Source organism: Octodon degus, unplaced genomic scaffold (genome assembly GCF_000260255.1).
Source record: "Octodon degus isolate 3935 unplaced genomic scaffold, OctDeg1.0 scaffold00045, whole genome shotgun sequence".
Taxonomy (NCBI): Eukaryota; Metazoa; Chordata; class Mammalia; order Rodentia; family Octodontidae; genus Octodon; species Octodon degus.
Window position 1 is genome coordinate 10,784,320 of NW_004524621.1, and position 22,167 is coordinate 10,806,486.

At 48.5% G+C, this 22,167-nt stretch overlaps 4 protein-coding genes across 4 annotated transcripts; 2 read left to right on the forward strand and 2 right to left on the reverse strand.

Annotated features, from left to right (window-relative positions):
* Positions 1-5: 5 nt before the first annotated feature.
* On the forward strand, positions 6-3,303 carry Msmp (microseminoprotein, prostate associated). Its single transcript, XM_004631862.3, has 3 exons — positions 6-2,355; positions 2,605-2,713; positions 3,102-3,303. Exons 1-3 carry the CDS (start codon positions 2,229-2,231, stop codon positions 3,280-3,282), a joined length of 417 nt encoding a protein of 138 aa, XP_004631919.1. The 5' UTR covers positions 6-2,228; the 3' UTR covers positions 3,283-3,303.
* Rgp1 (RGP1 homolog, RAB6A GEF complex partner 1) lies at positions 2,784-7,161 on the reverse strand. Its single transcript, XM_004631861.2, has 9 exons — positions 6,992-7,161; positions 6,473-6,607; positions 5,996-6,132; positions 5,655-5,738; positions 5,415-5,564; positions 5,001-5,147; positions 4,668-4,795; positions 4,245-4,434; positions 2,784-3,733 (listed from the first exon to the last, which is right to left on the reverse strand). Exons 2-9 carry the CDS (start codon positions 6,586-6,588, stop codon positions 3,510-3,512), a joined length of 1,176 nt encoding a protein of 391 aa, XP_004631918.1. The 5' UTR covers positions 6,589-6,607; positions 6,992-7,161; the 3' UTR covers positions 2,784-3,509.
* On the forward strand, positions 6,580-17,841 carry Gba2 (glucosylceramidase beta 2). Its single transcript, XM_004631990.3, has 18 exons — positions 6,580-6,630; positions 7,419-7,999; positions 11,414-11,505; positions 11,690-11,805; positions 13,361-13,579; positions 13,861-14,100; positions 14,329-14,431; positions 14,586-14,739; positions 14,826-14,951; positions 15,142-15,314; positions 15,539-15,643; positions 15,801-15,908; positions 16,010-16,161; positions 16,274-16,380; positions 16,515-16,657; positions 16,735-16,850; positions 16,951-17,142; positions 17,427-17,841. Exons 2-18 carry the CDS (start codon positions 7,665-7,667, stop codon positions 17,640-17,642), a joined length of 2,697 nt encoding a protein of 898 aa, XP_004632047.2. The 5' UTR covers positions 6,580-6,630; positions 7,419-7,664; the 3' UTR covers positions 17,643-17,841.
* Creb3 (cAMP responsive element binding protein 3) lies at positions 17,834-22,167 on the reverse strand. Its single transcript, XM_004631868.2, has 9 exons — positions 21,878-22,167; positions 21,643-21,784; positions 21,502-21,569; positions 21,310-21,399; positions 19,506-19,612; positions 19,320-19,388; positions 18,690-18,774; positions 18,507-18,591; positions 17,834-18,423 (listed from the first exon to the last, which is right to left on the reverse strand). The coding sequence occupies exons 1-9, from the start codon at positions 22,013-22,015 to the stop codon at positions 18,107-18,109; spliced, it is 1,101 nt and encodes a 366-aa protein (XP_004631925.2). The 5' UTR covers positions 22,016-22,167; the 3' UTR covers positions 17,834-18,106.

The following is a 22,167-nucleotide window of genomic DNA, read 5'->3' on the forward strand; positions in this document are numbered from 1 at the left end:
AAAAGTCTGAGGTACACTGACAGTCGATTCTGAAGGAAGAGGCAACAAGCAGGATAGCCCTCTGCAGAAGTCTGCCAGAAGTAGCTGTACCTGAGGCACCAGGTGACAGCGAGTGTCTTGCAGTAAATGAGTAGGCACTTAAGGAAAAAGAGAATAAATACCAAAGTGATTCTCCTTGTAGGTGGGAGGGGAACAGCTGGAACATGTCCCTCTGTACAGAAGGACATAAAAAGTGAAACATCCAATTTGATCAGGGTCCGTAGCACCAAAAATATGGCCAACAATGGAGGGGTCAAAGGGGAGAACTGAGCCAGGCATGCTGGTACATGCTATAATCCCAGCACTCTTGGGAGGCTGAGACAGAACTGAAAATTTGAACCCTGCCCAGATAACATTGTGAGTTCATGTGAATGGGGATGAGAAAAAATGGATCAGAATCCTAAGGAGGAAAAAGGGGCAGTCCTAAAATTGGCTGCAAAAAGGATGAGAGGCCAGGCATGGTGGCACAAGCCTGGAATTCCAGAACTCAGGAGGCTGAGGCACAAGGATCACTGCAGATTCTAGGCCAGCCTCGAGTACATAGTGAGAGCCTGTCTCAAAAGAAAAACAAACAAACAAAGATGAGGAAATCAGCAACATCATTTCGCAAAGCCAATTCAGAGTTTAAGAATGTAAGGACCAAAACCAAAATGCTCCTGAAGGTACCTGTTTTTGAAGGAGGCGGTGGGGACAGCATAGAGCATGAATATGAAAAGGGCAGAAGTCATTCAGGAGTAGTGCCCAGCAAAAACCTCAGCAGCACATATAAAACTGCTTGTTATCTTTCAAAGAAAAAAAAAAAAAAGTCACCCATTTTGTCTCTGAGTTTCAGTAGCAATTACAGTAGCTAATATTTTCTGAGGGGTATGTGTGCCACAGAGGGTGTTAGGCGCATTCCATGTGCTATCTCATAACAACTCTATGAGATGGCATTTCTGTTCCCACCCTATAGGTAAGGAAGCAGGCTGACTGAGACAAAAGGACGGGCCCCAGGTCACGCAAGTGAGTGGAGTCGGAACTGAAACCCAGAAGTCTGCCCCTATAACCTCTGCTCTCAATCACCATCCTAGGTACTCCAAAACCTGCAGGAAACTTAAAGTGGGGTAAATCCCATCATAAGGAATCTGGCAAATGATTCCTGTGAAACTGGTGATTGATGCCTCTTTGGGGGCTTAAGAGAAGCTCCTCTTTGAAGGCACAGGAACATCCCAAGCCTAGAACAATCTTGTATCCATTTTATGACTGACAGTGACAAACAAGAGCCAGCTAGATAGCTCAGCAGACTAAGTGCCTACTTAGACAAGCACGGGGACCAGGGTTTGACTCCTGATAGTGCATGCTTCGTTGGTCCCCCACCGCCACCCTGGGCATAGTGGTGCAGGCCTGTAATCAGAGCCTGGCGAGGCTTAAAACAGGAGGATCACTGTAAGTCCGAGCTGTGTAGTGAGACCCTGCACCAAATGTATAAAAAAAATTTTTTTTTATTTTAAAGAAAGTAACGAACAACCAATAGCTGATTCCTGGGATGACTGAAAGAGAAACCCCCTCTCCATCTTTGAGAGGCAGCCCTGTTTCTCAGATTCAAGAGGGAAACACTGCACTCCAGGTGCACGCTTGCTCTCCTGGAGCCTCTGGCTCCTACACCCTGCTGCAGCTCCTTGGTTTGGCTGGGGCACAGAATCAGCCATCCCCAGGAAATGCCTCCCTCCGGTCCAGGCAGGGATCCCAACACACACCCTCTGTGGTGGTGGTGGGGGAAAGGAGGATGGCAGAATGCTTCCTCTCTCCAGGTCAGGGACCACCTGGGACTGCATCCCTTCCCCTCCCCCTTGCTGGGCAAGTGCCCAGTCCAGTGCCCCCTCCACAGTTACCACCCTCCACCCTCCTTCAAGCTGTGCCGGGCATGAATCAGCTCTCACAGCTTGTTAAACCTGGACCTCTTGTTTTCATGCCCTCACCTCAGGAAACAGAGTTAGAGCAGTTCCAGCTCAACTCAGCAGGGGGCCAGGGTCCTCACTTTATAAACATCCTCAGCCTATGAAAGAGGGCATGGAGATGGTATGAGAGGAGAGCCTGGGGAGAGAATCTAAGACTCAAGGAGCAAAGCAAAGCAAAGCAACGTCAAACTAACAAGACCGGAGTAGCCTCAAGAGAAGCCAAGAAGGGTCTGAGAAGGCCATACCACAGGAATGGTCCTAAGGATGCTCTGGGCTGGACAGACCAAGGGGACCCTAGGAGGCTGGGGGATCTGCTTGGTGGTGTCTCTACTTCTGCAGTACCCAGGAGTCCACAGCAAGTGTTATTTCCAAGCTCAAGGTAAAGTGGAGTGAGGGGTTAGGAAGGGACATGAATCCGGGTGAGGTGGGGAGCAGGGAGAGTGGCAGCAACAGCTTGGAAGTGATCCTGGGTCAGAGTACCCAGACTCCTTCCAACCATGAAACAGGAAAAGGAGAGTGAATACAGGGGTGGTATGCCCCAACTCTCTCCCACCCCCAGCCTTAGAAGAGACTTGTCTGCCACCACCACTCCCACACCACCACACCAACACTTCTCATTGCTTCCCAGCTCCCTGTTATTATGAAGGGAAATATTTCACCCTGGGTGAGTCTTGGCTCCGCAAGGACTGTTTCCATTGCACCTGTCTGCATCCTGTCGGTGTGGGCTGCTGTGACACGTGAGTAACCAAGAATGGCCAGAGGGAATGCCTCTGATGCAAGTTAGGAATGGCCAGAGGGAATGCCTCTGATGCAAGTTACAGGAGGGATGACCAGGAAGTGACTAAATAAGAATGAACAAAAGATCAGTTGGAGACTAGCCGGACCTGCAGATAGTAACTAAGAGTGAAAAATGTAAGCATTCAAGCCACAAAGTGAAAGAGACTGAGGTAGAGGTGAAACAAACATACCCTTGCTACAGAACAAAAATCTTTATATAGTAGAGAAGAGTTTAGGAGGACCAGGGGACACCAAAGGAGGATATGGGAAGACAGCGGTAAGAGGGGATAGGGCCCATAAAGGTGGCTGTTTACTGTGCTGACTCTCTCCCCATCCTTGGTTCCCCAGGTCTCAGCATCCCATTGACTTCCCTGCTGAGTGTGAGGTTCGTCAGGAGGCAGGAACCTGCCAATTTTCCTTGGTGCAAAAATCTGATCCTCGGCTGCCCTGCAAAGGCAGAGGGCCTGACCTAGAGTGGGGCTCAGCAAACACCCCTGTTCCTGGGGCTCCTGCTCCCCATTCCAGCTAGACTCACCTGATCACCCATCTGCTGACTGCTCACTGCTGCTGCCACTTCCAGAGAAACCACTAGAAGCAGCCAATTATTCTGAGTAAATAAATTAATGCTACAGCTCAAGGCCTGCCTCTCGTCTGCTTTTGGGCCCAAGGTGGAAAAAGTGGGGCCTCTTACAGCTCAAATGCAGAGTTCTTAGTATCCTGAAGAAAGCAGGGCCAGCATGGGTAGGTAGGCCAGTTTCAGATGGTTATGGTGCTGGTGCTGGGGCCTGGGGCAGCATATGAGGCCAGAGTGGGGCTTGTAGGCAGCACCTTGATGGGGAGGTCCCAGCTGAAGGTATCTACAGGCACCTGCTCAGGACCTGTCCAGGTGGCAGGTTCAGGCTGTTCCACAGGGGGCAGTAGCACCAATCCTGGTTCTCGGGATGTTACAAATTCAAAATGTAATCGCCACTTCAAGGACACTATGGAAGAAAAAGACCAATGTCGAGGCATTAGAATACAGCAAGAGTAAAAGCAATGACAGGATGTGTTAGTGAATGAGAAATGTGTTTACAAAGAGCTGAGGCAGTCCTGGGGCAGGGAGCTATGCCAGGACTTTTTTTTTTTTTTTTTAAAGAAATCCTCAGTGTTGACCAGAATCAAGGATAACAATGTTAACTACCTAATAATCTCAGTAAGGTAATCAAAATTAGACAGCTTTAAGTAAATGTACTAAGGCAAAGCATCACAGAGTCCCAGTAAATAGAAATGGGGAAAAGGATTCTACAAACCAGAGAAAGTTGGGGGGAGGGCAGCTCAGGGCATCTAAGAAATGGGAGTGAAAGCTGACAGTCTGAGGAAGTGTTAAGGGTCAGAGGATGAATGTGGGCACATCTGGAAGTACAGTAGGTAAGAATCAAGACCCATTACACTCTTCCTAAACACAAAGGTTTACCTGCCCCCTCCCTTCTCCGATAATGATCAGGATCTCACCAATGGCAGTGCAGAAGCCTGGGGTGGAGCTGAGAGGGATGGGGAGAGAGAAGCTGGTTCTGGTTGTATGTAGGCAGGACTCTTGGTGCCGGGCATGAGTCACATGGGACACAGAGGGGGCACCCCCTGCCCCACGGCGTCGCTGGTACTCAGGTTGTACTCGCTCCTCAGTCTGTAAACTTACTGAAAACTGGGAGTAAGAAGAGAGGTATAAAAATAAATTAAAAAATAAAGAAATAAAGAAGAGAGGTGCAAGCAGGCAGGCTTTTGGAAATAGGAACTGTAGGTGAGAGAGTACCCTAACTTCAAGTTATTTCACCAAAGGGACCCTGGGTGACCCCACCATCCCCTTCTCCATTCCATCCCTCCTTCTTCCACCCTAGCCCTACATGCCCAGCATCTCAGAAGCTCTTTCCTGCTCACCTGCAAACAAGCTACAGTTCCATCTCCTAAGTTTAAGGTCCCCACCACATCCTCGCCAAGTCTGTACACAGATTTGAAGATGCCAAATGTCCCAACTTTCCCTCGGCCATCACTGATATTGTACAGATCTGGGGAGAATAAGACACTGTAAGCCTGGAGTCTACATACAGAATGTCTAGGATCAGGTCCCAAAGGCCAAAAGGTGGGCTTCTCCTTGTAACCTGAGGTGAGATATCACTGGATCCATCAAACTATGCTGGCTAGGAAACTCTCTCTCAGTCAGGTATATTTTGAGGGAAGGGAAGGGGTGAGCAATTCTGAAACAATTCTCACGTAGGCTTCGGCAGGATGTGGCAGCCATGAGGCGCTCCCCAGCCAGCTCAGCTAGCCATGAGTCCTTCTTCCCACCTTCATCCTCCTCTAAGAATGGACTGGATGGGGCTACAGACTCATCCTGGGGAAATCGGACATCTTGAAGGCCTAGAGAAAATGAACAGAGAGGGAACACTGAGAGAAAACAGGGAATAAATGTTAGGTTTTAGACCTAATAGGACTAAAGGTACAGGGGGAGCTGTGGCTGAGATCCAGATCTCAACTAAGTCTTCAGAAGCCTCCTTCCCTCCCCAATTCCCTAGCAACCTCCCAAAGACCAGGAAGCCTCCCTGAACTCTTCTTGCAAGCCCTCTTAGACTACTTCTGTGTTGGCAAGGCTCTACCCTGCCCTTCCCTCTGGGAGCCCTTACTTACCAGTCAGCACAAGAACCCTCAAAGGGACCCTGAGTAAAGTGATGGGTGAGTTGACACGCTGGCAGCCAATGGTCAGTTTGTAGACATACTTGACTGACTGGCCCCGAAAGGAGGGTGGTCCCTCTATAGGCAGCACTTCATTGTAGGAGTCTGGTTGGGAAGCAGTAGTCAGAGCAGCTTAGAGGCATACTCTAACCAAAAGACTTAGAAGGCAATTCAGGAGTGGGGACAGTCACTCACATGATTTTGATTCTCCAGGATCTAGCCTCAGGTCACAAAATAGAATTTTTGGTGGGGTAGAAAGGATACACTGACCCCTTTCACCTACAAAGAGAAGACTACAATTAGTGACTTCATTGTCCAATAGTGGGCAAGGTTAATACACTAACTGGAGACAGTGAAGAACTGCAAAGCCTCTTGTTGTGATATTGAAATAGAGACTTACACTCTTAAAACTAGTTACTTCCCACCTCCATCCCTGATGTGACAGAGACTATGACACATAAGAACAACTCAATTTCACCTTTATGTGACAAGGACCCCACCACAATCCTTCCCAAGGCAAATGCCCTATTTCTAACCTCGGTGAGGCAGAAAGACAGTCTGGCTGTCAGGCTGAACATCTGGTTGGCTAGAGTCAGGGGGAGGCAGTACTACTCGGCTCTCACTGGCATGGAACTGGCAGTGTATCTGGGCACTGGCCCAGGCCAGGGCCTCACTGTGGGAAGAACAAAAGGAAACATTAGAGGACACTCCCTGATCTCACAAACTTCCTACCACATTGTGTGATGAAACTAAAATGTTTAGGTGGCTGTCCTAGCGATCAGGAAACCTAGAACCCTCAAAGAGAAACCATTAAACCAAGAATAGACTATGGATAGGAAAGGGAATGGGGGAGGGAGAGACAGCGAAAAAAAGCTTTGTCACCAACATCTTCTGTTAAATAACTCTTTCCTACAATGACAGCATAAATAGGACAGCCTCAGCTCTGGGAAATCACCACAGATACCAGGCTTCCTCCTCAAGGGCCACAACCTTTTCAGTATCAGCAACCCCACCTGGATGCAGAAGTGGCTGTAAGGGGTAGAGGGTTGGTCACAGTCACCACACACTCCAGAGCCTCCCCCGCCAGAAACACAGGACCCCGGCTCAGCTCTGCTACCACTTCAATCATGGCAGCTCCGGAATCAGGTCTAGAAGGAAACACGGATCACAGGTCAGCAGCATGGCAGGGTGGCAGTATCTTAGGTGAGCACCATGGTGAATGAACAGGATTAGGACCCAGGGGCGACCTGAGGGATGGCGCAAGAGGGCAGCGCCTCGGTGACGGAAGATCGGGATTTGTGGAGTGGTCAAGCGGATGGAAGGGCTACACACGCAGTACTTTCCCACGGAGGAAAAGTATTACTCAGACCCCAGACCTCCGTTCCCCGCAGCGCCAGGTTAGTTCCCCTACCCCTAATTTCCAGCTAGCCTCTATCTTCCCTTCCCCGAAAGCTCCAAGTCCCTAGCCTAAGAACACGGCCATCTGTCACCTGCCACGGCCAAAACCTGTCTCAAAGTCCCGAGACCCTCACCTGCCCGCCCCTTCGGGCCCCAGCCAGGTACGCGGTGGCTTCCACGGCCTCGCTGGCGCAGCAGAGGCGGGACTTCCTTTCAGTCCCCCCTCGTCTGCCTCTAGAGCCCCTTCCGGTCCAGCCAGCCGGATGTTTCCGGCCGGAAGGGGCTCGGGTGGTCTTGGCGTCTCGGGTCACCTTCCTACAGGCTGGCACCTGGGCGCGGGGGCTGCCCGGGACCCCGGCGGGCGAGACCTGGCGCCCAGCCCGGGAGGACTTGGAGCCGCGGCCCAGGGGCGGGGCCGAGGCCGCCGCAGCTCGGGCCGGGGGCGGGGCCTTGAGCGCTGGCCCCGCGGCTCCTCCCCTCTCCGATGGCCCCGTCTGCCTCTGGCTAGGCGAGCTCAGACTCACGGCCCAATGACGACGAAGCCCAACCTTTCCCGCCCAGGACCTAGAGACTCGACTGAAGGGGAGCCCAGGGCGGCTTTATTGCTGTCTCCGCTGCCGCTGCAGCGAGAGCTCCCCGGCTCTACTGAGACACCAGCTCATCTAAGCTTGGCCCAGCATCTGGCTCTCCAGGACGGCACCGAACTACAACCCGAGCCCGTATCTGGATTTGGTAGCAAGATACGTTGTATCAGAAGGCTCGAGACCCGAGGCCACCGAAGTCATCGGGACTCAGGAACTAGAAAACATGGGAACCGACGTCCCGGCGTCGGAGCAGATCAGCTCGGCCAAAAGGAATCTACAAGTTTATTGCCCTGAAGATGCTGCAGGCACCGCAGCTGTGCAGGTTACGGACAGCGAGATCCCTAAGGACAGTCGATCCCAAAATGAACCAGGCTATTGCAGTCCGGAAGGCTCTGGACAGCTAATGGATTCCTACGAGGGTAAAGCTAGGGGGTACCAAGTACCTCCCTTTGGTTGGCGCATCTGCCTGGCTCACGAGTTTTCAGAGAAGAGGAAGCCCTTTCAAGCTAACAATATCTCTTTAAGCAACCTGGTGAAGCATTTGGGCATGGGCGTCAGGTGAGTAGAACCCATTGCTTAGAATGTTCTAGGCTTCACTTTGTTCCATTCGAACACTTCCAGCAGTAAGAAAAGCAAGTGGTCCTAGTCAGGGAGTTCCCATTTCCAGCATATTTTAGGCCTGTGGTTTTTGGAGGATGAGGTCAAGTCATATCTCTTTTGCTTGTATTTTAATAGGCAAAAAGTAGAAACATTTGGTCCAGCAGTTACCCATTCTCCCTTAGGTTCTCTGTTATGTACTGGTTTTTCCTCCAAAGACTTCCCTTTACGATTAACTGTACTTTTTGGCAAGGTATGAAAGGATAATCCCCTTGTTGTGGCACTGACAGTATTTTAGTTGGGGGAAGAATTGTCAACTCAATTTGTCTGAGAAGCAGAAGCATTCTCTGTACCTTATTTAAGACTACGATGTTATTGTCTGTATCTATCTTCAAGCTTTCGCTCCAGGAAATAGGTGAGAGTTTGCCTATTGTCAACTCTAAGGAGGAGGTAGAGGTTCACTCTATCCTGGGAGAGACAGCTCTAATACAAAAAGCAAAGATGAAGCTGGTGGTATGCACCTGTTGTCCCAGCTACAAGGGAAGTGAGGCAGGAGGCTCATTTGAGCCTAGAAGGTTGAAGCCAGCCTGGACATCATAAGGAGAACCTGCCTCAAAAAAAAAGTAGGCGGTCAGTAGTAGATTGAAGTGCTGGAGCTATATTCCCAGCCCCCCACAGATCACTTGTGATCAGGTAGGCACTGCCATAAATGTTCCCAGAGCTGTTGATAATATTTTTCTGCAGCTTGCTGTGGCTTTTACCCCACCCCTAAAGGTCACAAATGCCTCAGAATTTATCCTGGGCTGTAGAAAGCCTCTGGAATCCCACTGAGTTTAAAGACATACCTATTAACAGGAACAGGTGGATGTGAGTAAAGCCAGAAAGCATAACCCTCAAGTCATCTTGAGTCAGTCCACACAGAAAACACAGAGCTGAGGAGAGAGGCAAGGGTTAGGAAACTCAGGCCTGACAAATTCTACAATATGGGACCCTTCACTTTCCCTGTCAGTGCTGAGGGGGTATGATGGGAAGACCATTTGCTTAATTCCAGTCCTGGGGAATAAAGAGCCTGGCACTGCCTGGATGTCTGGCTCTATTGCTGTTGCCTGTGGATGACAAGAGTAATTTTGACCCCCAAAGCTTGTGGGTCCAAATGGGACCTAGAATAGTGAAGACAGCGGGATGCATGTGGTACAGATAGTGAGATCAGGAATAGGTGGGAATCGTAGCCTCTTATCCACTGAATATGAGTTGAGTTAAAGAAGCCTGAAAGCTGTTGCTTAGCCCCTGGACTCTGGCTTCCCATACCAGTATAGGGTGGGAATCACTGACATTGACCTTTTGGGATGGAATGAGGTCCTGCTTTGAGAAGGGGTAAGACAAGAATCTGGAGTAATTCCTGAGCTGGGGTTGAAATCATGGAAAAGACCTACAGGTCAGGCATGGCCAGCTGCTAATTAAGTGCCTTAGCAGGTGAGAGAGTACTTAAGAGCAAACAGAACTGGGGACCCTCTGAACCAGAGCTCCAGCAAGACAGCTTTCTGGGTCTACCTAGGCTTGATAAAAGCTTTTTTTTATTGTTCTCCCTTTAGCCCGAATCCATTCATTAAGTATTTATTGCTTGCTTCAGCACATATAGTTCTTTTTTTCTATCTTCTTATCTTGTATTTCTTCTGACTCCTCTAATCCTGACTGTACTCACCTTTCCCCCAATCGTTTCTCACCTGGAGTTCCAAAGTCCAGTTTCCTTCCAACTGTCAGAAACTTGTGCTCCCCAGCATCTCACCCTTTGCCCTACCCTGCCCCAAGCCCTACCTCTCCTCCCTCTCCCATCTACTTCAGAATGTCCTTTGTATCACATTTTCCCTCCAGTTGCTCCAGCCTACCATTGCTGTGCTCCATTATTTGTATTCATTCCCTTATAAATTAAGCAAATATTTATGCACTGCAGACAATATGTTCTGCCCTATGCTGAGAGTAACAGTCAAAGAGTTTTTGCTACTCTTTCCCCCAAGGAACTGAAAATTTGGTCAGACTCACATGTGGAATGTTGAAATAACAAGGTATTGTCTGATTGGGAATTGAGATAGTAAGTACTAATCATGCCTGTTACGGGTATTCCCTTTTATGGCTTTCTTATCAGCTATGCCATCAGATGTTTCTGCTATTCCATGATAGCTAGGATAGGAAGTATCCCCATTTTGTAAATGAGGAAACTGAAGCTCCAGGGCTTAATTACTGTAGTTGGTTAAAATGGTGTGACTGAACATTTGGTATAAAATAACTGGGTATAGTGTTGTGCATACCTGTAATCCCAGCACTTGGGAAGCTGAGACAGGCGAATCACTGCAAGTTCAAGGCCAGCCTGGGCTACATACTGAGTTCAAGACCAGCTTGAACTACAGAGAGAGACCATGTCTCAAAAATCCAAAACAGGGGCTGGTGAGATGGCTCAGTGGTCTAAAGCACCTGTTTAGAACAAGCTTAGCACATGGACTGCGGTTCAGTCCCCCAGCACCACATGCCAGCCAGCCCTGCCCCCTGGTGGGCTGAGCTGGCCACACACACACACACACACACACACACACAAATAAATATTTTAAAAAATCCAAAACAAACAAACAAACAGAAAAAATAGTAATAATTGGGTTGAGAAGAGAGTGGAAGTGAGAAAGAGTCCATCAGGACAGCTTGCTTAGTGAGAACCATCCTGGATGAGAATTTGTGGGAAACAGTTTAGACAGCAGGTTGAGGCAGATGCCCTAGACTTAGAAGCAGAATTGTTTTACCTATTGGAAAAAATCTCCTGCCAGTTAGGGACAAGACAGGGACAAAACCAGGAAAACTTTGTTTTTTGTTTCTTTATAGGGTTATTATGAAAGAGCAAACAAAGCTTACAGACTAAAAGAGGAAATGGCCTGAAGTGTAAACACTGGTTCAATTTGGGTAAAATATTTTTTTTCCTTCTACCTGGTATATTCTCCAGTTTTTAACCTTTCATAACCAGGAAGAAAATTATTATTTTAAAAAGAATGCTATCTCAGCAGCCTATGCCTGTTTAAGAGGTGGGCTGTGGGTGGTGGAGAATGTAGGCCATGGAAGTATACCTGACCCTTTCAGCACCTCGGACAAAAGCTCTTGAGATTTTTAACTAAAGCAGTGGTATTATTTAGGAAAGTAAAAATCATAAAGCTCTTTCTGAGAATAAAGGGAAAAGGTGTTGGTCCTTGAACTGTAATCAAGTAGAGATGCAAAAGCCAGGGTGATGGGCCCTTGGGATATTCAATGGGAAGTCACAGCTGGTTGTCAAGAGAGGCAGCTGACTGCAGCCTGTGGTAGCTGCCTACTCACCTGTGCACTCACATTGTTCCTCAGGTACTTGAAGTGGTGGTACCGGAAGACCCAGGTGGAAAAGAAGAAACCATTCATCGACATGATCAATTGTGTACCCCTGAGACAGATCTATGGTGAGCCTCACCCCAGCTCTACCATGCTCACAGAGGGTCCAGTCCCCAGGTCTGGCACACAGTTTATGCATACTGCACTGCTCTGTCCCTAAGTTTTTAGAGATAATCTTTATAGTCTAGAAAGTGAGAATTGGGCTTGTCTTGCTCTCCCATACCCTACTAATCATCCTGATTCCTTGTATAGGTTGTCCCTTGGGTGGCATTGGTGGAGGTACTATTACCCGTGGCTGGAGAGGCCAGTTCTGTCGTTGGCAGCTTAACCCAGGAATGTACCAGCACCAGACAGTCATCGCTGACCAGGTAAGAGCCAGGAGGTGGGACAGTCCCAGACAAAGAAGGGCTTCTTGACTAGTGTGGGGTTTGGCATTTACACGTATGTATGATTCAAGCCACTAGGTACTTTTAGGATCCTTTCTGTGTGCCTAGCCTTGTGCTAGGATATACTATAGGGATACACACACACACACACACACACACACACATTCTTTGAAAGTGTAAGCTGCCCTGGCATTTTTCTAGTAAATACCTTCTACCTGCTTCACCCCTCAGCTATACTAGCTGAGTCAGCATTTGGCACATGGTATAGAGACTTCACATGCCTGAAAGAATATCTGGTAGGACCAGAAGAGAAAATAAAAGCCAAGGAAGGTGTACAAAGTCATGGGGAAAAAAAATATATATATATTGCCACTACTCCACTCCTTGATTTGTGATTCTTAAGTCAAAGGTCAGCTCTCACATTGTATATTATATTCCTGGAGGTCTCTGTCCCAGGTTTAGACCTATCTTCCCTTTCCCTTCTGTTCCTACCTGCCAACTAAGCCTTAAGATGCTAAAAGTATGTGGTCTGTCTTCATATTTCTCTAGTGAGCTCCCCTTTTGAATTACCTACCAGGTTCCTCTGTCCTGTCAAGAATGTCCCTTGCGGGCCGGGGAGATGGCTCAGTGGAATATGCGCTTCCCTGGCAAGTGCAAAGGCCTGAATTCAGTCCCCGGTTCCGCAAAAAAAAAAAAAGTCTCTTGCTTTCTTATCTTTGAAGGAGAAATGGCTGGCAGATGCTATGTCCCATGGGTGATAATGTCCTTCCAAATTCAGGTTTGCAGACCCTCCCCAATATATCAAGATCCCCTCTCTCTGATCCTTAAGTACCCCAAAGGGAAAAAAGCCTTCTGGAAGCATGATTGCTATCATCTATTAATGGTTGCATGCTTAATGTGTCTAGGCACTGTGCTAAACTTTTTGCACACTTAATATTAAAAACAACCCTTCTAAGCACCATTATCATGCTCATTAAGAAACAGAGGGCTGGAGAGATAGCTCAGTAGAATAAGTGCCTGCCTGGCAAGCACGAAGTCCTGAGTTCAATCTCTGATACCGCAAAAAGAGAAAAAAAATGCAAACATTAAGATCCAGAGAGGATTACTTAGTAATATACTCAAGGTTATATGATTGTTTAAAGTTTGAGATTCAGAAACAGTTCTCTCTATAGTAAAGAAGTCATGACCTTGACTGTTATGTATTATTCCAACAAGAAAAGTCATTTTATAGACAGTGAAAACACTAGGCCTAGTTTGAATCAAGGGAAGAGCTATTAACTGTTTTGGAGGTTTTGGTTTTGTGCTGGGGATTGAGTCTAGGGCTTCAGATATGCTAGGCAAGTGCTCAACAGTAGGAAAGGCAGCAGGACTTGGTGGTTACTTGCTAAGCCTAACTGAAAGCCTAGAGGATGACCTGAGGCTAGTGGTGTAGTAGTGACAGTCAGACTCTGAAAGAAGAGAAGCTGTTCTGAGTAGAGGGAAAACTGTATAGTGCTGCTGGTTACTTCGATCCAGCCTGTTTGCTCTCTTGATCCAGTTCACAGTGTGCTTGCGTCGGGAGGGACGGACTGTGTACCAGCAAGTTCTGTCCACGGAGCGTCCAAGTGTCCTGCGCAGCTGGAACTGGGGCCTGTGTGGGTACTTTGCCTTCTACCATGCACTGTATCCCCGCGCCTGGACTGTCTATCAGCTTCCAGGCCAGAACGTCACCCTTACTTGTCGCCAAATCACACCCATCTTGCCCCATGACTATCAGGTGAGGTTCCCATTTATTTCCTGCATTCCTTCAAATGCAGGAATTGTGAAAGGGAGGGGCTGGAGCAATGAACATTACACTGGCTTCCCAAAACCACTGCCTGATTCATTCTAGTCTTCTATATCCTCTGCTAGGCAGTTTTCTGGGGAATGTGGGGAGATGTTAAGTAAAAGAGAATATACTGGAGAGTATTTGAAACAGGTCCTCTGTACCCAGGGCTAAGCCTGGGGAGGTAGCCAGGAGACTATATTGAAATCATGAGTCTACTCTTTTGCCCCCAGGACAGCAGCCTGCCTGTAGGAGTCTTTGTGTGGGATGTAGAAAATGAAGGGGATGAAGCTGTGGATGTGTCCATCATGTTCTCCATGCGGAATGGCCTGGGAGGTGAAGATGATGCTCTAGGGGGTTTGTGGAATGAGCCCTTCTGTCTGGAGCGGGACGGGGAAACTGTTCAGGGGCTGCTGCTGCATCATCCAACCCTTCCAAATCCCTACACCATGGCTGTGGCTGCACGACTCACGGTAATGAAAGAGTCTGCCCTATATCTTAGCTCTTGAGCCCCTCCCCTCAGCCTGACCCCACATCCACCACCCCACATTCGTTTCCGTCCCATCACCCCCAAGTCCCACTCTCATCACAGACCTTTACCCTCTGAAACTTGGAGGCGAGGGTGTGTAAGAGCTGAAGAGCTAGCTGGAATTCAGTATTCTCTTGGAGCTTGCCTTACTGAGTCTTTGGTCCCATAACAGGAGGGTACTACAGTAACCCACATCACAGCCTTTGATCCTGACAGCACTGGGAAGCAGGTGTGGCAGGACCTACTTCAGGATGGACAGCTGGACTCCCCTGCTGGTGATGTGGGGGGGGTCTGACTGGGAGATGTTGGGAAGAAAGGCTGTCTTGGGGGTTGGAGACCTGGTATTGAATAGGCTTTATTCTCATGGTAAGGATTCTTAGCTCTGGGGCTGAAGAATATGGCTATGTTAATTCCTTTTGTGCTTCTCAGGCCGAAGCAACCCCTCACATAAAGGAGCAGGCATCGCTGGGGCTCTGTGTGTTTCAGGCAAGCTTCCACCTCGAGGCCGGTGCTGCCTAGAATTTTCACTGGCTTGGGACATGCCCAGAATCATGTTTGGAGCTAAGGGTCAAGTCCACTACAGGTAAGGGGACCAAGAAATATAGGGACCCGAAACACTGGGACTCTGACCTGGACATTGGGTCCTTATCCCTTTCCTTTCTACCCCAGGAGGTACACAAGGTTCTTTGGCCCAGATGGTGATGCAGCTCCTGCCCTTAGCCACTACGCATTGTGCCGATATGCAGACTGGGAAGACAAGATCTCAGCGTGGCAGACCCCTGTATTAGATGACAGGTACCAGTGCAGCCCCCCCTTACATTTCTCCTGGGCACTCAGACTCTGAATCAGACTAATTGTGTACCACCAAAGTCAGTAGAGCTGTGCTGGGATTCACTTGGTACTTCCCCACCACTGACCCCCCACAATCCTTTCTGTCCTGAAAAGTCCACATTTATGAAAACATTCCCTCCTCCTAATTTTCCAGATCCTTACCTGCCTGGTACAAATCTGCACTGTTTAATGAACTATACTTCCTGGCCGATGGAGGCACAGTGTGGCTTGAAGTTCCTGAAGACTCCCTACCAGAGGAGCTGCCAGGGGGCATGGGTCAGCTTCGCCCCATCCTTCAGGAATATGGTCGATTTGGCTATCTTGAGGGTAAGGGCTATTAGTGGGTTGGGGTATAGCAGGACCTATCCTTCCTAATGCCCTACCATAACTCAAGATGATAGGTTTTACCTACTCCAGGGTACTGGTGGGATGAAAGGGTGTCAAATAGGCAGATGACAGGACCTTACCTTCAACTTTAAAGGACAAGCAAGGGAGGGGACTGTGAAGGGGAAGCAGGAATTCTGGCAACAGTGTCTTCTTCATTCCTCTAGGCCAAGAGTATCGCATGTACAACACATATGATGTCCACTTTTATGCTTCATTTGCCCTCATTATGCTTTGGCCCAAAATTGAGCTCAGCCTACAATATGACATGGGTGAGAGAAAGTTTTGTTGCTTCTTCCCTGATGGCTCCCCATGTCACTCCACCTTTGTGGAGTACCTGCATCCTGTTTGCTGGTTCCCCTCTCAGTCACACACAGAGCCCCACCCAAGCCTGCCCATTCCCTACCCATATTTGTGTCTGTTCTCCAGCTCTTGCAACTCTCAGGGAGGACCTGACACGGCGACGATACCTCATGAGTGGGGTAATGGGACCTGTGAAAAGGAGAAATGTCATTCCCCATGACATTGGAGATCCAGGTAACAATCCTTCCATCCCATAGTCTGCTCCCCTCTTTCAACTTTTATACCTGTACCCTGCCCACCAATGCAAATGAACCAGGTCCCCTCCCCTCCCACAGATGATGAGCCGTGGCTGCGGGTCAATGCGTATTTGATCCATGATACTGCTGACTGGAAGGACCTGAACCTGAAGTTTGTGCTGCAAGTTTATCGAGATTATTACTTGACAGGCGACCAAGACTTCCTGAAGGACATGTGGCCTGTGTGTCTAGTAAGGAATACACAAGCGGTGGCCAGTATGCCAGGGACATGACCGGTGTCTGGGGAGAGCCCCACTGTTCTTTCCTTAGTTCCTACATCTCTGGTATCTCTGTTTCCTCTAGGCTGTGATGGAATCTGAAATGAAGTTTGATAAGGACCATGATGGACTCATTGAGAATGGTGGCTATGCAGACCAGACCTATGATGGATGGGTCGCCACAGGCCCCAGGTTGGGGGGGTAGGGGTTTCCTGGAGGTCTGGGTATCCAACAATGGTAGAGCTCAAGAAAGAATGATGCATTATTTGTTAGATTGCATAAGAATGGCTAAAACTGCCAGTCTGACCTCCCCTGTCCCTCATCAGTGCTTACTGTGGAGGGCTGTGGCTGGCAGCTGTGGCTGTGATGGTCCAGATGGCTGTTCTGTGTGGGGCAAAGGATGTCCAGGATAAGTTTTCTTCCATCCTCAGCCGGGGCCAGGAAGCCTATGAGAGACTGCTGTGGAATGGTGAGCTAGAACCTGAGGAGTCGAGGTGGCTGCGGGAATACTGGTGGGAGCCTTACTTTGCCCTTCCTGTACTCTAGGCCGCTATTACAACTATGATAGCAGCTCTCAGCCTCAGTCTCAAAGTGTCATGTCTGACCAGTGTGCTGGACAGTGGTTCTTGAAGGCGTGTGGCCTAGGAGAAGGAGACACTGAGGTGAGAGACTAGGAAAAGGGAGCCAGAAAGGTGAGTTTTCTCCAGAGATAAGAAGCAAGTATAAGAGACCATGTCCCTGCCTTTGCCTTTGCCCCTGCAGGTATTTCCTACCACACACGTGGTCCGTGCTCTCCAGACTATCTTCGAGCTCAATGTCCAGTCCTTTGCAGGAGGGGCCATGGGGGCTGTGAATGGAATGCAGCCCCATGGTGTCCCTGATAGATCCAGTGTGCAGTCTGATGAAGTCTGGGTGGGTGTGGTCTATGGGCTGGCAGCCACCATGATCCAAGAGGTAATGAATACACTATTTCCCCCATCTTTCCCCCATCTGCACTGTGGCCCAGAAAGCTTCCTCACCTACCATATTTCTTCAAGGCATAACCCAAGGCCATCTTATCCATCCATATAACCTCCCCTTTGCCCTGGTCTGCATTCTACCTTCTACCTTCAGGTTTTTGACTGGGTCAGGTTTATCTCCCCGGACAGCTGTGAGCTCCCTGAGGACAAAAAATCTGTTTCACCTGCCCAGCTAAAGCAGTGCCAAGTTACATGTATGACTTCCATCTCTCCCTACAGGGCCTGACTTGGGAGGGCTTCCGGACAGCTGAAGGCTGCTATCGTACTGTGTGGGAGCGCCTTGGCCTGGCTTTCCAGACCCCAGAGGCATACTGCCAGCAGCGGGTGTTCCGTTCACTGGCCTACATGCGACCACTGAGCATCTGGGCCATGCAGCTGGCCCTGCAACAGCAACAGCATAAAAAAGCCTCCCCGCTGACAGTTGCACAGGACTAATCACAGGGCCTAAATGTGGACCAAAGGAAGCCTTGGCAAACTTAAGACCAGAGTGAGGTCTCCAATCCTGGGAGCCCAACCTCTAGCCTGGTCTTTGCTCCTTACCCCACCTCCTGCAGCCTGAGCCACCAGGACAATCATGCTCCTTCCCTTCTCCCCACCCAGCTGTGCCAGTAAAGAAGGGATGAGGGTGAAGCAAGCATTAAAATCACTTATTTATTTCTTTCCTTACCCCTTCCCTCACTGTATGAAATATAGGTCAGTTGATTTCCTCAGACCCATTCATGGGACATTAGAAACACATGAGTACACAGAAAAGACCCACAAAGCCAGTACATATATGTTTGAGCCCTCAGGCATCCTAATGGCACGGGTATAAAGGCCAGCCCTGTCCTACTCCCTTCTGTTTGGACACAGTAGGAGGGGCATTTAGGCTATGACTGAGATACCCTATAGCCTCATGTCTAACCTGAGTATCTCCCCTGCAAGATGACAGATGAAGAGCTGTGGTTAGGGAGCCATTTCTCCTTTCTTGTGAGATTTGCCTGCAGGTGAAACATGGGACCTGGGCAGCAGGGCTTTAAGAAGAGGTCAAGGCATGGGCACTGCTGGGAAGGTATGTGGTACAACAGGCAGGAACAGTTGCCAGGGGCCCGGAGCACATGGTCTGAACTGTCCAGCAACTGACTTATGCTGTCCTTTGATACCTCTGACTTCAGAGCAGGCAGCTCTCGCTGGAGAGGGTCCTCCATGGGGAGGGAACGAAGCTGGCGGGACAACACTGCGGAGACAAGCAATTGTCAGGAGCCAACAACCCAGGCCTCTTCCCCCAGCCCACACCTTAGCTGTCCTCAAGCCTCTTACCAACATCCTCAGCTGGCAGGCTGCCCCTTGTGTCAGAGGAGTACATAGCAGGTACAAAGAGGAGGCAGAAAGAGAAGAATAGGACCTAGAGTACAAAACAAAAAAAAAGATGCAAAGCTCTGGATTATACCTCTGCTGGCCCTGCCACTGGAGCAAAGGATGTTTTCCCATCACCATTCTCACCAAAATACAAGTGCTGCTGCTGGTGGTTTTGTTTGATACCTCAACTAACATGGCCTGGAGTTTCCTCAGCTGATCGAGGAGGGACCTGGGGAAGAGGGAACACCAGTGAGCACCCCTGACTCAGCTCCTGAGCCCCACTGAAACCCTGTTATGGCCACATCCTCCATGTCCTACAACCTTCTTATCTTACTTTTGCAAATGATGTTCTCCATGTGGACAAAATGCCTGAAATCTCTAATTAAAACAAACTTCTCTGCCCTGTCTTAAAAAAAAACTTGTGCAGATACCTTCAGTAGTTCTCTATTGGCTGATCTGCTGTACACAATCTTCACCAGACATTGTGTTCTCTGCCTTCTTCCCAGTTTGCCTGTGTTAGCTAGACTCAACTGTCCTCACTACCCAAGAACACTCTTCCCACCTGTGCCAGCCTCAGAATCCTTCCTGCTCTTAGATCCTGCCTGTCCCATGAGGTGTCGCTTCCCTTTCCTCTTTCTGAGTACTTAATGCCTTACAAATCTAACTGTAAGCTTTGAGAATCACATACTCAGTAAAGTCTAAGCACCTGCCCCATTTGAAAGCAAGTGGGAAAACATTAAATGGGGGAGAAGAGTGATTTGGAGGGTTCCTTACAGATTCTCTTCCTCCAGAAGCTGCACTTTATTCTGTAGCTCCAGGTTCTGGGCTGTATATTTCAAAACCCTGGGGACAATAGGATATGAGCTGTATCCTCCTCCAAAAATTTAACACTTTAAAAAAAACTTAAAATTAAAAATTGCAATACCTTAAACTAGTTTTTGTTTTCTCTCCCCTTCATACCTGTTTTCTAACCCCCCTAAATACACCTTCTTCTTCCTTCGGCTCTCTTGAGCAGACTTCTTGTTTCGAATCTTTCTCCGCACTCGTTTCAGAATTTGTTCCTCCATCTGAGAGAAGATAGAGAAAATGGTACTAGGAATGAAGGCAATTAAGTCCATTTCCAACATTCGACTAATTTTTACAGCTTCCCTTCCCAATAGGCATTCAGCTTCTGACAAACCAGACCATTTTCAACAATTTCATCGACAGTAATAAAAAAACTCCCTTGGGAGCCTGCCCCTTAGCTCAGTTCTTTAAGTGGCTGCTTCAACAAAGCAGTCAGGCTCAGGTTGCTGTGGTTCGATCCCCACAACTCAAGCCAGCCAAACCTGCCCTGAAGGCATTCGGAGAAAAAAAAAAAAAACACAAAACAACTCCCTTATCATGAACCAATATCAGCTTCATATCCACTAGACTTCTCTAGAATCTCTGGAGCTATACAGAACCTTGCTTAGCTATTTTAAAGTACTTCTTAAAAAAAACATTTCCTCAGAATTTTTTGGGACAGGGTTTCACTATGTAGCTCATAAACTATCATGTCTGGTCAGCCTTCAGAATTTAAAAAGGACTAAAACCTGGACACTTAACATAGCTCCTAACCTCAGGATTGACTGTGTCAATGATGTGCTCTGGCCAGTGTAGAGGCACGCAACACTCAAGCAGTGCCTCTTGACAAGTGCTTCTAAATCCCATTTACGGTACTAGTAACATCATATTGCTGGCTCAACTTGTATTTTTTTTAACTATACTGCAAGGATTAGGCCCAGGACATCATGCGTGCTAGGCAAATACTCTACCACTATGCCACTGCCCTCCTTTTTGTATTTTATAATACTGGAGATTGAACTCGGGGCATTCACGTTGAGCTACATTCCCAGCCCCTTTCATTTTTTGAGACAGCATGTAAGTTGCCTGGGCTGATCCTGAACTTGTCATTCTGCCTCACCCTCTTGAAATGCTGGAATTACAGGCATACACCATCACAAAGTGGCTCACACTTTCAAGAAATTAAAAATTTTCCTGAACTTTCTGGTTATTTCATCATAGTATCACAATCCTGTGCCTGTGAAGTTGCCATTCATCACAGGAAACAATTTTAGGGTTTTTTTGTTTTTGGGTTTTTTTTTTTTTTTTTTTTTTTTGTATTTTTTAGGGAAAGGTCTACAGGGTGTTCAGGGTCCCATTACTAGATCGGACTTGTAGTGATCCACCTGTTTTACAGCTTCCCAAGAGCTGGGATTACAGGCGCACGCCACTACGCCCCATCTTAGCCCAGTCTTAATTGCCCTCTTAGTTTGGCCCAGGGGTGGGGCCTGCACAGCAGGCCTAGGGATTGAACCCCTTGCCCCTGCGCCTGCTTGCAGGTGCTTTAATCTGCTGAGCCCATATATTACAGGAAACTTAAAACCTGGGATTTTTATCTTTATTCATGTTACTATATATTGTTTGATCCACCCTTGCTGAACTCTCAACACTTTTACCATTGAGAAAGAGGTCGATTATCATGAAATCAATGAAATCTTAAGTGTCAAGACCCTATACCAGTATTGCACAGGTAAGTTTAAAATCTTTTTCCAAAAAAGAACACCAAAATTTATACAAACCCCACAGCATCAGGACCTGTACCAGTTTCCTACTAGCAACACGTTTACTAAGATTCTTATTCCAGTCTTTTCCCCCCTAAGATAGTGATATAAAGTGAAAAGAATTTGCCTACTTGGGACTCAGTCTCCCTCCAGGCTTTACTCCACCAGTGATGCCTAACCTTAGTAAGAGGAAGTGTTCCAGACAGAGCAAGCCCCTCCTTCTCCAATAGCTTCTCCTCCTCCTCAGTCAGCAACAGCTTGGCAGTCTCCTGGGGTTAACAGGAAGCAGCACCGGGATGTTAGAGAGGAACTGGGGATTTCAGCCATACTGGGGCAATGATGAAATAATCCTGAAAAATCAAGTCAAGTACCTGCTCTGCTGGCTCTTCCAAATGAGGTGGAGTCATGTGGGCCCTCTCCTCGCCACAGCTCCCACTAACTGCAAAAGGGAAAGCAGGACAAGCCAGTCCCATAGGCCCTTTGCTCCCCATACTTGTCTATTTCATACTCACCTAAATCTATGGAGACATGTTCCTGTGGGAGAGTGTAGGTGTGATCGTGGTGGACAGGACAGACGTTAGAGTCAACAACATCCAGTGATGGTGGGGGACTCAACAAGTTCAGCAAATCCTGTACCTCCCAGTCGCTCAGTTCCTGCACGAAGTTCCAACAAATTTAAAGACCTAGACTCTTCCCCACCTTTCCGGACCCACGGACTTGGGCTTCGCCACTCAGACCCCTCCCTACCTCGGAGGGCGGCAGCTCCCAGTCCAGCGGAGCCTCCTGGGCCTCAGCGGGCGCACCCCCCAAAAGTCCGCTTTCCTCTAGCAGGAAACCCAACAAGTCCTGGTCACCAGGGTCCAACGCCAGCTCCATTTGTGACATTACAGAACGGACGGGCTGTAACTCACGAGTTCACTGTTTTGTGCGGCTCAAGCTCCTTGCCACAAACACAAGCCCCAGTCTAACAGTCGGCCTCCGCAACGCTCAGGCCGGCCCCTCTCACCCTGAGAGCCTAAGGGCCAGCCGTCGCTCAC

Coding starts and splice junctions, on each gene's coding strand:
- Msmp (XM_004631862.3), top strand. CDS start 2,229: ATGGTCCTAAGGATGCTCTGGGCTGGACAGACCAAGGGGACCCTAGGA. Junction 2,356..2,604: donor GTGTTATTTCCAAGCTCAAG/GTAAAGTGGAGT, acceptor ATTGCTTCCCAG/CTCCCTGTTATTATGAAGGG. Junction 2,714..3,101: donor GGTGTGGGCTGCTGTGACAC/GTGAGTAACCAA, acceptor TTGGTTCCCCAG/GTCTCAGCATCCCATTGACT.
- Rgp1 (XM_004631861.2), bottom strand. CDS start 6,588: ATGATTGAAGTGGTAGCAGAGCTGAGCCGGGGTCCTGTGTTTCTGGCG. Junction 6,133..6,472: donor ACAGCCACTTCTGCATCCAG/GTGGGGTTGCTG, acceptor TTCTTCCCACAG/TGAGGCCCTGGCCTGGGCCA. Junction 3,734..4,244: donor AGGCTTCTGCACTGCCATTG/GTGAGATCCTGA, acceptor TTTCTTCCATAG/TGTCCTTGAAGTGGCGATTA.
- Gba2 (XM_004631990.3), top strand. CDS start 7,665: ATGGGAACCGACGTCCCGGCGTCGGAGCAGATCAGCTCGGCCAAAAGG. Junction 13,580..13,860: donor TCTTGCCCCATGACTATCAG/GTGAGGTTCCCA, acceptor TTTTGCCCCCAG/GACAGCAGCCTGCCTGTAGG. Junction 16,851..16,950: donor TAGGAGAAGGAGACACTGAG/GTGAGAGACTAG, acceptor TTGCCCCTGCAG/GTATTTCCTACCACACACGT.
- Creb3 (XM_004631868.2), bottom strand. CDS start 22,015: ATGTCACAAATGGAGCTGGCGTTGGACCCTGGTGACCAGGACTTGTTG. Junction 21,570..21,642: donor ACATGTCTCCATAGATTTAG/GTGAGTATGAAA, acceptor TCCCTTTTGCAG/TTAGTGGGAGCTGTGGCGAG. Junction 21,400..21,501: donor TGGAAGAGCCAGCAGAGCAG/GTACTTGACTTG, acceptor TGTTAACCCCAG/GAGACTGCCAAGCTGTTGCT.